This window comes from Phascolarctos cinereus, unplaced genomic scaffold, assembly GCF_003287225.1.
Source record: "Phascolarctos cinereus isolate Bilbo 61053 unplaced genomic scaffold, phaCin_HiC Scaffold_5;HRSCAF=322, whole genome shotgun sequence".
Classification (NCBI taxonomy): Eukaryota; Metazoa; Chordata; class Mammalia; order Diprotodontia; family Phascolarctidae; genus Phascolarctos; species Phascolarctos cinereus.
Window position 1 is genome coordinate 311897579 of NW_027555958.1, and position 14840 is coordinate 311912418.

Genomic DNA, 14840 nt, shown 5'->3' on the forward strand with positions numbered 1-14840 from the left:
TGGGAATACTTAAATGTACTGTTTCAACTTGAAATAAGTAAGGCAGAAAAACTGTATATACAATGAGCACAATAATGCAAATGGAAACATTAGTCAAATAAACCAGATCATCATGTAATTATGATGGATGTGTGGAACTGGAGAAAAGTTGAGGAAATGCACCACCTTCTCTTCGTTGCAGAGATTGGGGGCTTTGGGTGTGGAATGTTTCATATGGTACCAGATGAGATTGATATGTTTGTTGGTTTTGCTGAACTGTGTTTTTTTTTCTTTTTGAATCTTTTTTAATAAGGAATGGCAGATGAGGGAAGGATATATGTGGAAATGTATATGATGCGAGAGAGAAAAAACATAACAATAGGAAGGAAAGAAAGAAGGGGGGAAAGGAAAGAAAGGAAAGGAAAGAAAAAAGGAAAGGAAAGGAAAGGAAGGAGGAGGGAAGGAAAGGAGGGAGGGAAGGAATGAAAGAAAGAAGGAGGAAGGAAAGAAAGGAGGGAGGAAAGGAAAAAATAAGGGAGGGAAGGAAGAAAGGAGAGGAAGGAAAGGATGGAGGGACAAAAAAGTAAGGAGGGAAGGAAGGAGGGAGGGAGAGGAGGAAAGAAAAAAGGAAGAAAGAAAAGTTGGAAGGAAGAGAAACAAAGAAAAGAAGGAAGCTACTGAAAAATACGTATGGCCATTTCTGAGATTTCCTTTAAGTTTAAAGGTTCAATCAGAAGCAACTACAGACATAACCAATCTAACAGCTACTGAAATCGGCAGATCTTATTGGCAGGATATTCCCCTGAAGTTCTGTTGCAATGCTTCATGATAGTGGGAGAAATGACCCTATAGACTTTACAAGTCTATGCACCCAAAGCCCAAGGTCCAGCAAGTTCTGCAAAGCTGGAAAAGCTTTGAGGATGAGTCCAGTGATGGACTGCATGGTTATCATCAGAGAGCCTCCTCACTAGAATGTTGGCTCATCACTAATGGGTGATAATGGGGTTTTTAGACCACAGAACTGCCACAGTGCTGTCTATTACATATTCAGAAGACTCCCACCTATGTGAGGGGAGGGAGCATGCTAATGTAATCACATGGAATTCTAGATATTAAAGACTAGGTAAGCATAGTGTAGTAGACCTCAGAGTCAGGAAGACCTGAGTTAAAAAAATGGCATCTGCCACATATCGAGGCAAATCAGGTAACTCTGGGGCAACTTTCTGAGGCCTTAAGTTGTGGAACAGTTGCTGGTTTGCTTTGGTACGGGGTGTTTTCTCAATGAAAATTTCCTACACCACTAAAATTACAAGTCTGGAACGACAGCAACGACAAAAATGGTGACCACAATGGGAAGGTAGTAGGAAAAAAAATACCCCATTCAGCGTTTTAGTTACACTACTAGTTTTAGTCAGATATTTGAATACTATGACAGTAATTTGACCATATTCCCAACCACATTGCATATTTCACTTGTATGTCCACATGCTGGCTAAGAATGGGTGTCAATAGTGCATCCATCTTTATAATCTAGAATTTATAATATGTAGATAATTTTGGCCATTTCTTCAAACCCTTACTTTCAGAGACATACAGACAAGACATTTTTTTATATTCAGATTAAAGTTCACATGAGCCAAAGTGTTGCTATAATGTGGACGAACACCCCCAATAAATGTGATTGGCCTGCTTACCAGTGTAGACGCTGCCAGTGATACCTGGATGCCAAAGGTGGCAGCCATTCAAACCCAACTCAGCTGCGCATTACAATTCACTGTAAAGTGAATCATAATATTATTAATCATCCCAGAAGGGTTCCTGGCCTGGGGGAAGGGAAGCTGTTTGAGCTCATTTTGGACCTGGAACATTCAATTTTCTAGCTCTCAAGTTTCAAACAGAGTTTGAGCCCTGGGGGGATGGGAGTTATTTATTTTTGGCAGAAAAGATTTCCTCCTTCTAAGAAGAAAGAGAAAGAAATGAGGTTGTAACATGCATGTGAAAAGCCTTCTTAAGTATCAAATAACTAACACCAGAGTCATGTTTTCCTTTAAACCCCCAACAGCAATTGTCTGACTCTCTGCCCTCTTATTCCAACCATGTATGTCTATCTGCCCCTACCTGTCAGTTCAGACATACTTGCATGGTGAGACTAGTTCTAGAAGTTGTCTCTGCCCCGAAATGCAGCTGGATCAACACCAAGCTCCATTCTTGCTTGGCCATTTTGCCTATATCTGACTTTCTGCTGTCCAGGCAAATGGTCTGAACTACCCATTATGTTTTGCCTTCAGCTTCTGCCTTGTTCTCTGATTCTTTTGTTACTTGTCTGATGACATGATTTCTCAATTATCACTGTTGGATCTTCCTGTATTCTGGACCCCTTTCCTTAACACCCTGCTATCTTTTTATACTTCGCAAACTATAGAGTATGATTCAGTTTCTTCATCTGTACAATTCAGTTAATAGCAACTACTCTGATAACCTCGAGTGGTTGAAAGGCAAATGAGATTATGTATTTTAAAGCTTTTTAAAAATTTTACAATGCTATGTGCAAAAGTAGGGTGTTGCAACTATTCCTTGGATAGAGTATTCCCCTTCCCCCCTTCATTTTAGGTCTTAGCCATTTTGATTGATGTCAAGATTAACTAAAATAATCGCAGTTGAGACCAGTTAGTCAAATGCTTAACTGTTGAATTCCCCAATGGATATTTGACATTAACCAGTGAATACAGCCTTTATCAACATTAGCTACAGTTTAGACTTTGTCTAACATGTACATGAGAATTTATTTGTATGTGTGAGAGAATTCATGGCATACTGGACAGAGTGCTCCTGAACTTGAGGTCAGGAATACCTGGGTTAAAATCCTGCCTCTGACATTTAGGAGCTTTTTGGCCATGGGCAATTTAATTAACTTCCCTAAGCCTTAGGTTCTAAGTTATAAATGGGCTGTGATCTTCATTGTGAAATGATTCCTCATACTGATGAAATTATTGTTCAGATATGTACATACCTTTACATATAGGTTCTAGTCTCATATTAGCTGCATGACTTTGCACAACTCTGCTTTATCATTTATTTTGGTCTAGGCAACAGGGTTAAGTGATTTGCCTAGGGTCACACAGCTAGTGAGTATTTTGTGTCTGAGGTTGGATTTGAACTCAGGTCCTCCTGACTCCAGGGCCGGTGGTCTATTCACTGCGCCACCTGGCTGCCCCTACTCTGAGTTATTTAAATCCAATTCACATGCAAGTCAAGACTTCACCCATGATGTCATTGGTCCTCTTCAAAAACGAAGGATAAACAACATGACTTTGGGCAAGTCATTTGGCCTCATTCATCCTCTATTTATAAATGGGACATTTTAAAATTTTTTTATAAAATGTATATATATATATATGTATATATATATATACGTATATATATGTATGTGTGTATATATATGTATATATATGTATGTGTGTATACACACACACACACACACACATATATATATATATATATATATGTAATGGGGCATTAATATAGTTACCTCTTAGCAATCCCTTCCTGCCCCAGCTTCCATGATTTGTCTAGAATGCTGGTCCCCACCCTCCAAGCTTATGGAAGCATGAGGTTGGGACCTAAGGCATGGCAGTGCATGAACTTTGCTTGCATGTGTATCCCCAGTACTTTGCCCTAATAAGTATTCAATAAATGCTCCTTCTCTCTGTCTCTCTCTCTCTCTGTGTCTCTGTCTCTGTCCCTTTCTGTTTCTCTCTGCCCCCCTCTCTCTCTCCTCCCATCTATCAGTAATGCTACTTACTTTTATATCTCTCTACCTATCATCTATCTGTTCTCTCTCTAGGGCCTTTCATTAATATTGGAACAACCTGTCTTGTAGGGGTTTTACAAGGACCAAATGAAAATATACGCAAAAGTAATTTGTGCCAATAAAGAGTTCTATAAGCTTTGGGTAACCCCAATATTCTTTTTGTTCATGATTCATTTTGTAAACTCCCATTTATTCATAGTCATATGCTTGGTCATTCATGCAGAAGAGTTTATGTTGTCATGACTCTCTAGGGCATTATAGTTTAAGCAAATGTTTGTCTTCTGAGTTGACCAATATAACCTTGGCTCTTTTTCTTGGGGGCCAGGGAACCAGAGGTTAATAGTCTGCAGGTGCCTGAAAAAGCATGTGACTTTCCCTGGAGTTGGTAGTTCTATGAAGGTGGTGCTTCCTCATCTAGGAGGAACCATAAGATATTCACTGGGGCAAGTAAATGGTGAAGTGGATAGAACTCTCATCCTGGAGTCAGGAGGATCTGAGTTCAAATTTGGCCTCAGATCCATACTGGTTATGTGACCCTGGGCAAGTCACTTAACCCTGTTTGCCTCAGTTCCTCATCAGAAATATGAGCTGAAGAAAGAAATGGTAAACCACTCCAGAATATTTGCCAAGAAAATTCTGAAAGGACTCATGGGGAGTCAGACATGACTGAAATGACTCAAACAAAAGACGTTCACTAGGAAGTGAGGAATATGTTGTATTGCCTCTGCAAAAAAAGAGAAAATACGGCATCCTGGGTAAATCCACCAGGACTCAGGTAGGAAGAGATTCTTTGCTCCTTCAGTTCCAGGAGGGATCTTCCTAGCTCCCAATTCTCCCCAGAGTCTAAGTCATTCCCTGGAAACAGATGGGCGTGTAAACTGCAGTACAGGGCCCCCTGGTGGTGGTTTGGGGAAAATGCCCATGCATTGGCTTCTCCATTTTGCAAGGCAGAACTATCTGGGTAGTTCTCTAGGTTTGGTTCCCAACTAGAACCTGTACTCCACAAAGAAGGGAGTTGAAGCAGGTTGCTATAATTTCAGGATAAACCGAAACCACCTCACTTCCCTCTAACAGGCTAGCTGAAAAGGATGGTGATTATGTATCATCCATCCTGCTTCCTCGATTCTCCTGTAAAAATGATAACACGATTAGCGAACCCTCCCACTTCATGCCTTAGCTAGAAGGGGCTGGTGATCACTGACAGTTTACAACACTGTTTTATCTATCCAGGTCCTTAAAAGAATAGGGGTGGTACACAGGTCATAGAGCATCCTCATATCCCCAACAACTCCCCAAAGTAACGTAAGCCCTTGGAGGCAATGGTGGCCCTCCAATGCTCTCTCCCCTCTGCCTGAACATGGTGCCATGCAGAGAAAGCCAAGTCTTTAAGACTGTCTCACTGTCAGTGGGTTGTGTCCAGAGTTGTTATTTCAGTGACAGGGTAGCATTTGTATGTAGTTATATGTACTCTCTGGCTCAGTTTCCCCTATGAGCAACAATATACCTCCATAAAATAGCAAGCTGCAATTCAGGGTGCAGGGTATGACTAGGGGACTGGATGAAGATCGGTGATCCCTACAAAGACAGTCTTGATCTCATTAGCCATTGCACTGAAGCCCATCAGGTAAGTGAAGCATCTTATGCAAACCAAAGTGGAAAATTTCTGAAATCCAAGCCCCAAACCTCCTAAACTACAATTACAGAGAAACGCTTTCATCCAGAGTAAAAGTGATTCTGCTTTCTCATCTCAGTTCCCACCAAAGTGTAGGTTTCAGAACAGAATTCATTGCTGAAAGGAACATTTCTTCAGAGGAGTTAAGAATGTTCCCTACTCCACTTTGACACCAGTAAGCCATTTATTTTAAATGAGTCAATGGATTCAGCGTGATTAAGAGCCTCCAATAAAATGTCCACAATGAAAAAAAAATCCTTTAGGAAGCTTCTAGCAGCACTGAGTATTTATTATTTTAAATGAAAATTACATTTAAAAACTTTTATATAAAAATCATTGAAAGTGCTAGATTGGATCATTTCAATATTAATTTAACCCAACAACATTGCCTCCCAGCTCTGCTCATCCTTTGTTTACTTTTGACACAAATCATTACAAACATGTTTATATCTAGCCAGCAGTAAAAGTTAACAAGTTAAGAGTTTACTCTCCAAGAAAAAAGTACCACCAATGAGGTCACTGGAACAGAATAATAAAAAATAGATGCCAGAGAATTAGCTTATGGGGTAGGGAAGGGGAATCGAAGAATTTCAAGGAAATAAAATCAAAAGTGATCTACACCTTTGAAGTCTTCACTGTGTTTAAATGCTACAATGGTACATTAGTGTTTTTTTTTTGTAGGCAATCTTCAGATACAGCAAATCTGTCCAATCATTTTGTTGTTTTGTTTGATGCCTTCCAATGTCAGCCAGGACAGCTAAGTGGAGCAATAGACAGAGTGCCAGGTCTGGTGTAAGGAAGACCCGAGTTCAAATCTGGCCTCAGACACTTATTAGCTGCATGACCCTGGGCAAGTCACTTAACCCTGTTTGACTCAGTTTCCTCATGTGTAAAATGAGCCGGAAAAGGAAATGACAAACCATTCCAGTATTGTTGCCAAGAAAACCCCAAATGGGGTTCACCAAGAGTTGGACACAACTGAAAACAACAACAACAACAAAAATATTAGCCAAACATTGACTAATAGTCTTCATCTCGCACATAACTCCCTACAAGTGTAATGTGGAGAAAAAGCTGACTTATCAGTCTTACAGTCTTTTCCATCAAGTATGTCATCCAAGAAGACACAGGTCATTGAGAGCCCCTTCCACTCTCAATCTTCTCCCTAACTGCTAGCAAACTCTTCCCAAGTTTGCCAATTGTATTTTCTAAATTGGCATTTAGAAAATTCCAGTTGCATGAAATATAGATGAGTATGTATATACTGGTCATAAGTGTCTGACAAAGTCTGGCCAGGTTTTTAGGCCTCAGATTTCTGTTTGATCATTTTTTTTTAAGCAAACAGGCTCCTCTGATTTACCACCAGAACTGTCTGACTCTCTCGTCTTTTCGATTTCTTGCTCCTCTGCCTTACCTTCCAGCACAAGGCGCTGGAAGCTAACAAAAGAAGTCCAGAGGACAGTAGGATAAGCCCCAGAATGGAGATGATGGATCCATGCGAATTGAAACTGTAGGCTACGGCTGTAACGACCACTCCCGCGATCAGAACGACCACCGCAAAGGGGATGATGCAGCGGTAACAGGAGAGCTCGGCTCCTCCTGTGGCGGCGGTCAGCTGAACCTCACTGACCAGCGGAATCGCTGTGACCACACACTCGTTGTTATTGCTTTTCTCCATTCTTACCGGCTCTGGACCTTTTGGCACTCCCAAAATCTCTTTAAAGTGCTCTTCAGGCATATTGTACTGCAGGAATTTCTTGGTGAAGTTTTAGACTAATTCTGGATGTGTTCATCAAGGTATAGGCTGAATAGAAAAGACAGAGACACTCAGCTGGAGAATTTCCATTCTAGGCAATACCAGGAAAATGCAATTTGTAATTATAAAGACAATAATGAAATTTATGTAGTGCTTATGCTGTGCCAAGTATGAGCTTTGCAATTATTATCTCATTTAATCCTCACAACAACTCTGGGAGGTTACCCTCATTTTACAGATCAGGAAACTGAGGCAAACAGATTTAATGACTTGCCCCGAGGTCACTTACCATGAAAGTCCCCCCACTGCCTTTTCTTTGCCAGCACATTCCAAGCTTTAGCTTTTGCTCTCTGACATGGTATCAGAAAAGGTTTGAAGACCCTTGAGTCAGTGCTGCTATAGTAAGCAGGATTTGAACTCGGGTCTTCCTGACTCCAGGCCCACTTAACTATTCACAGTGGCCCCTTAGAGGCAAAGGACTAGAGAAAGCCTGTCTTCTCACCCTAATGCCTCCCGGTCCCCACCCCCTCAAGTTAGTTGTATTGATGCCTTTTGTTTGTAAGCAACAGTCATTTCTGGTTGACCCCTCTAACTCCCTTCTCCCATCTTTACCTTGAATTGAAAGTTTTCAAGTATGTTTTCACATTTTCAAGTAATGAAGAAAAACAGCTAAGCAAAAATGACAGTGAGGGCATCTGAAGGTGTTCCATTATGTTTTCTGGCATCAGAAGCTTTTCCTGATCTTTCCATTTATACTATTGCATTCAATTATATATTTTATTCTCCTCGTTCTCCTTAATCATCTCTGCTTGATAGATTTATCAAATTGCTTAAAGACATAGAAAAATGAACATCTTGTTTTTCACCATCAGCTGATAGATGAGGCCAACAGAATTGAAGAAAGAGGGGTTGTAAAAACCAGGAAGCATTTTACAGTGTTTAATAGACCCAGGAGGTCTACAAACGTTTTACTAGCTCTTCCGTTATGCCTATTGCTGCTTTTCCCCTTGAAACAGAACAGAAAGGACTGAATCCAGATTTAAAATGTCATCAGTACAAGGGGAGGGAGCATTTTAAACAGATGCCTCTGACAGTAACTTCTAAGCCAATGTTGTAGCTAAGTTACATGCATTCTTTCCAAAAGATGATCCATTGACAAAAGTGATTGTCAATGGGGGCAGAGCCAATAAAACAGAAGAAAACTTAGACTGTGATTCCCGTAGTAGCTGTCATCTAGTTAACAGAGGAAAAGCATGTGTGTTTCTGGAGTTACTGCTTCACTCTTCCATATAAAGGTACCTTCCAGACATCTCTTGTGGTGGGAGGTGTTACAGGGTCTTAATTATAATGAGTATGTATTTACAATCCAAACTGACCTGCATGCAGGCTTTCAATCCTTAAACAAAGAAATAAAAAGTACCACGTGCTGGGGAGGGTAGGAGGAGTAGGGAGGAAGAGTGGTATTGCAGAGTGCTCCATTTTCACTTTTTCTTAAAACTTAAAATAAAACTGATTTTCAGTTGTTTCTTATTCCCCCTAATTATTAGCGCTTGCTCCCTTCCCTCTTTAAATTATCTTGGATATGCTTATCTATTTACATGTTTGATCACCCCAGCAGAATGTCAACTTAAGAATTACCTCCTACATAGGCCTTTATTAACATACTTCCCTTCTTACCCCACTTCAATTATTTTGTATACATTTAGTACAAATGTATGTGTGTATATATATTATTTCCCTCAATAGACTATAAGTTCCTTGAAGGCAAGGGCTGTTTCATTTTCATCTTTGAAACCCCAATGCCTATTATAGACACACAATAGGAGCTTAATTCGTATTGAAGTGAATTGAGGGCAGGGACAGTTCTCTGCCCCCATTTTGTCTTTATGTTCCCAGTAATGAGCTCAGTGTCATGCGCATAACAGGTACTTAATAAATGCTCCTTGGGTTGTGTTGATTGAATATACAGCACTGAGATGGCAAATCACAATTTCTATCAAAGTAAGAAAGCATTCTTTCAGGCTACCTGTAAAACACACACACACGCCCACACACACACACACACACACACACACACACACACACACACACACACGGTACACATGAATACATGCACATATATTCACAGAGCTAATTTTCAGTAAGATTTGACAGTTACACTCCAGTTCTCCTGACTTAACCTAATTGAAATGTTCCTCTTTCGAAAATCAGGTCAAACCTGAAAATGTACAGAAAGTCTCCTTAGACACAAAAGAGCAGTTTGATGAAATTCTTGCCTGTTACTCAGGCTTGTTAGTCACTTCCTCCCAGTTTGGAGAAACAGACAGCCAGAAGGACTTAAGGCATGCATTTCAGCCCCTTACAGAACCTTACTAATACACTTCGGGCCATCTGACAGAAACACTTCACATTGAATGATACCCTGGATATTTTCAGTATCCACTAAGAATAAAGTCAAAACAAAGCAGTCTTCACAATCTTTGCCCAGGTCCTAGCAGCCAGACATCCTCTGGGAAGGAAGTCTCTCCAACATTTTGTTACAACTATCTGATGAAGTATCTGTACCTGTTTCAGCATGACAATGAACATTTCTCAAACCCTGCTGTTACGCAGTAGAGACTACTAATCATAATTGAGGCTACCTGGGACTCTGAAGTGGGATGTGTGTGAAGAGGGTGGGGAGGAGGAGGAATGGTAAATACCACTAAAAAATTGTGGGATGGAGCAAAAATTATAGATAAAATCCATGCTCGAGTTATGTATACCTACCTCAGAAAAAGGAAATCCATTGACATCAAACTCAGCGTGATCTCTTAGTGAAGAAAGAATGTCTTATCTCTCTGAATCCCTTCTGTCAACTTGAGAGAAAGAAGGCTGCAGCAGCTCTCCTAATCCAACTGGTAATGTGTCTTGGCCAGGGCGGGGGGCTCTTTGAAAAGATAAATGAGAAAAGAAATTGTTGGGAAGAAAGCAAAACAAACAAACAAACGAAAAAATACAAAACAACCCACTCAGCTTCAGGACTCTGGAACTCTTTCCTCTTGCCCTCTGCCTCTAACACCCTGTGTCTCCAACATCAAAAAGAGCAAAAGCTCTTCTCTCCCTTCCTCCCTCTCTTTTTATCCCCTCCCTCTCCCCTCCTCCTCTTCCCTCCCCGTCATTTTTTTCCTTTTCCTTGCCAGCAGATTCCAAGTTTTAGCCCTTCCCATCTCTGACATGGTAAGTGTCAGAATCATTTGCTTAGGTCCCTAGAGAAAGGACATAGCTTTTACTTTGATTTCTCTCATCGAGTTGACTACATGTGGATCCTGACTTTCATTACTCATGTTTTCCCCCTTAGGCTTCCAGCTTAGGGCCCCCACTGCCGCCTCCTCCTTTGCCCCAAGAGTTTTCAGGAGAACTGAAAGGTTTAAATACCCTGGAGTCGGTGCTGCTATAGACCTGGCTGAGGGCAGCTCTGGGGGAAGCTCCCAGAGGCCAGCCAAAGGATGGAAATTATTATCGACAGCAGGAACAGCTGGGAAGCCACCAGGCAGCTGGGTTAACCTTACGAACCAGAAAAAAAAGATTTATGTTCCTAAGCTTTTCCAGCCTTCCTCTTCTGAATGGGTGTGAATAGGCCAGGAGCACAGGAGTTTTGTAGAAAGCTGAATCCAGAGCAAGTTAATCTTAGGAATGGGGGAGGGGAGGAAGATGGGGGCAATGGATTTCCAGTGTCACAAAATTTTGACTCTAAGTTGTTACCAACTAAACATGGTTACTTACAGCCTGAATCAATGATTAGGCAAATGATGGGCACACTGACATGGCAGATAAGAAATTTCATGGCTCTCAAATGGGAACGCTGATGGCTTTTTGTTCATCTTTTCCAAACTCCTCTGCATGTGTAAGCTTCCACGTGCAAGATAAGGCTGTCATTTAGGATTCTCATCTTTAAGAATCTTGAAAAATTACAAGTTCTAGATTATTACAATGAGTTTTTTTAAATGGCAAGTATACCGGGAAATTTATTGTACAAACTTTTCTTAATCTGTTTCTAGTTTTAAAATCCTATGACAGTTCTTGTTTTAGTGAAATCCATGACACAGCAGGTAGACCATCTCAGTTCAACAAATCCACATGCTGTAATGAAATTGCAAAATAGATTTTTCCGTTCTTCACTTGCATTAGTAAGCATGGCATGGAGGGGGGGGGACAAGGGCAGGGTAAAGGTGGCAATTCAAGTCACTTAGACATTTAAGTTACTTTCTGGAAAAGGACATTGTTGCTCCCTGTTTAACAATTACATTTTCTCATTTGCCCAAAAAGAAGCACAAATGAATGTGTGGGAGGGTGGAAGGAGAGGGGAAATGGAAGGATTACTCCTTTATTTTTACAATGAGGTTGAAAAATCAGGACATGTGAATTCTATAAGAGGACAATAAATATGAAAGAGTTCAGCACCCTGAACTGCCTGATGAAGAGGTCCGCTACATGCCTGGGATTAGTGGAAATAATTGGAGTGCTGCCTCTGCCCTCACCCCTTTTCTGCCTTTTGTAGAGTAAGTGGCAAACTCGAGAGGAGTTATCACCAGGTGATCAATGACCAATGTAGGCTCTTGGTGTTTGACATTCTTCTAACTCTTCCAGAGATCTTAGGATCACAGACATAGGGCTGGAAGGGATCTTAGAAGGGCTCTAGCCCAACTCCTTCATTTTCCTGATGAACCTGAGACACTTGCCCAGTGTAATACAGCTAGTAAATATCTGTGGTGGGATTTGAACTCAGGTTCTCCTACTTCTAAATTCAGCATTCCATCCACTCCTGCCTCATATATATGATATATACACATACACACATATACACACATATCTATACCTATATATATGTGCATGCATCTGTATACATGTGTGTATATATGTACATGTGGATATATACATTATATGCGCACGTGTGTGTATATATGTGTGTATATATGTATGTATATACATATATATATACAGTATATATTTGTATGTGTGTGTGTATATATATATATACATATATATATGTATATATATATACACACACACACACACACACACACACACACACACACACACATATATATTCACTAAATCTCAAAAGCATCATCCCTTCTTTTGGGAAGTGATAAGTAGAGTAGGGAAAACCATTCATAGAGATAGATGTGAGTGTCCTGGCAACAGAAGGCAGGACCTTATTTGAGGTGTTCTCTCTCTGCTTTATCAGCTTGCCTGATGACACCTTTGCACACAACAGTCCTCCCATCCCTTACCCCACACCAAACCCTCTGCTTCCATACGGATTGGACACCAGGCTGCTATTACTCTGGCTTCCCAGTAGCTACCATGTATGAAATGAGAGGTAGAAAAGTAATCAACCTGCCAAGAAGGGCAGAGTGAATGTGTGTGTGTGTGTGTGTGTGTGTGTGTCAGGGTGGTGGTGAGTATGTGGGTGGCCGGTGGTGGAGAAGTCTAAAGAAGGGAGGGCTACCTGTGATCTTTCTTTTACAAAGGCTCACTTCATTCTTTTGATTTCTCTTTCACTCTCTGACAATCTTTTCCCTCACTAACCATCTTACTCCCTTCCCCCAAGTGTGCTGAGAGCTCAAGCTCAGTAAGAAATTTGAGGGTGGGAGAGCTGCTGTAAAAGTCCTTCTTGGAGACAAAATGCAGATTGCTCCAACCTTCAGGCTTGGAAGAGAGCAGGCAGAGATAGCCAAAAAAAAAAAAGCCCCAAGAGACACGACCTCTCAGAGATCCCCTTAAGGAAACTACCTCTCAACAAAGAAAACATACTCTCTTTTCAGCCTTTACAGATTCCAAAATCCAAAATTAAGAATTCCTGCTTAACAGTATCAGCTGTCTCTTAATGTTTCCCACTCCCAGCAAGCCCAGGATGGCAAAGCAAAAATTGAAAACGAATGAAATACAGACATGTATTGATTGGTAAAAGGACATGAGTGAGTAAAGATACTTCACCTCCAAAATTTGATTATGCTTTAAAAATAAAATCATACGTATGCTGTGCCCTCCTTTTTTTTGAAAATGAGACCATAATCTCTGGCAAAAAAAAAAGAGCTCTTTGAACAAACTTTTCAAGCACATGGCTCAAAAGAGAATTCTTTGGTTTTAGAAACTTTTCTGATTGTCCCTAGCTCTCTGCAGCCAGCCTCCATCAATGATCAGGTTAAATTGGTGGGTCCTTTAGTCATTTGCCCCACACACAGACACATACACACATGTGTGTGCATACACACACACACACACACACACACAAGCACACATTCCTTTTCTGTCTCAGAGATTCAGATCAGAGAACAGAGCAGAAAGAAAATCCTTACCTTGCTCTAGGCAGAATGGAACTGAGACAGACTCTTGGACAGCACAAACAGGAGCAGGAGATGCAAATCCCTGTACTAGGGACTGTAAACAAAGTACTCAGCAAGGTTTAAAAATAATTAAGGGACCAGAGAAAATGTGGTGAAAGGAAATACTCAACCATTGACTCGCAGCTGAATTTCATCCAGCCTCTCTGTCGATGTAGCCGAACTCTTCTGTACTTTTGCGCTGTGCTGTCTTTTGAATAATCCCTATCCTCCCGCTGGTTTTCATTTTCAAAGTTTTCTCTTCAGAATCTGAAACTGAGATTCTGTGAGTGATAGCCTAGAATTGAGGACTCAGTGCCTTCAAACCAAATGTCCATCTCTTTTTCTCAATAAACATTTATTGGTCAATAAATATTTATCAAGCACCTACTATGTGCCAGGCACTATGCTAAGCACTAGAGATGAAAAGAAAAACAGAAAGTCCCATACTAGGAGGGTTGAAGAGTTGAAGTAAGAAATACATGCATCATTGTAATTATGACATGACAAACTTGTAAATAATGGTAGGAATAAAAAAAATACCCAAAGAGGATTTCTTTTTTTAATTTAATTTTTAATTAATAGTGACATTATATATTGATTTTGAACATAGTATGGTAAAATACTGCAGAGAGCACACGTCCAATGGGCTGGCAACATTGTTTGAATGCCAAGCATACGTTTGCCTAAGAGATATTTCACAGAGAACTCACACAAGAAAGGTGCTCCCATGGTGGTCAGAAGTAATACGAGGACACTCTCAAGGTCTCTCTCTAAAGAACTTTCAAAACAATTGCATGACATGGGAGACCCTGGCAAAGAAGTGCCCAGCATGGTATGCCTGTATCAAAGAAGGTGCTCTATGAGCTAAAGCTAAGGATTTCAATGACAGCTTATACTTCAGTAGGGAGGCAGTGTGATGTGATGAAAAGAATATTGGCTCTGGATTCAGAGGAAATGGATGCAAAGCTCCCTTCTGATGTATATAACCTTAAGTGATTCACTTATATCCCTCCATCTTACTTGCTTTATGAGCAGCAACTGGGTGGTATAATGGATAAATAATGGGGTTTTGGAGTCAGGGAGACTTAAGTTTTTATCCTGCCTCAGATGTTTTTTAGCTGTGTGACCCTGGACAAATTGCTCTCTGTGTTCCAGTTTCCTCATCTGCAGGTAATAATAATACCTCCCTTCTGGGGGTCTTGTCAGGATCAAATGAGTTAATATATGTAAAGTGCTTTGTAAACTCTTGGG

The 14840-nt window shown here is 40.6% G+C and overlaps 1 protein-coding gene across 3 annotated transcripts; it reads right to left on the reverse strand.

The window, feature by feature from the left end:
- Positions 1-5730: 5730 nt before the first annotated feature.
- On the reverse strand, positions 5731-13718 carry TMEM100 (transmembrane protein 100). Of its 3 annotated transcripts, none has more exons than XM_020992029.2 (3): positions 13563-13718; positions 9988-10147; positions 5731-7266 (listed from the first exon to the last, which is right to left on the reverse strand). In XM_020992029.2, exon 3 carries the CDS (start codon positions 7198-7200, stop codon positions 6796-6798), a length of 405 nt encoding a protein of 134 aa, XP_020847688.1. In that variant the 5' UTR covers positions 7201-7266; positions 9988-10147; positions 13563-13718; the 3' UTR covers positions 5731-6795. The 3 variants fall into 3 exon arrangements, with proteins under 3 accessions (XP_020847688.1, XP_020847687.1, XP_078012208.1); XM_020992028.2 differs by lacking the exon at positions 13563-13718 and adding an exon at positions 10230-10322; XM_078156082.1 differs by lacking the exon at positions 13563-13718 and having other exon boundaries at positions 9988-10316.
- Between the last annotated feature and the right edge of the window lie 1122 nt (positions 13719-14840).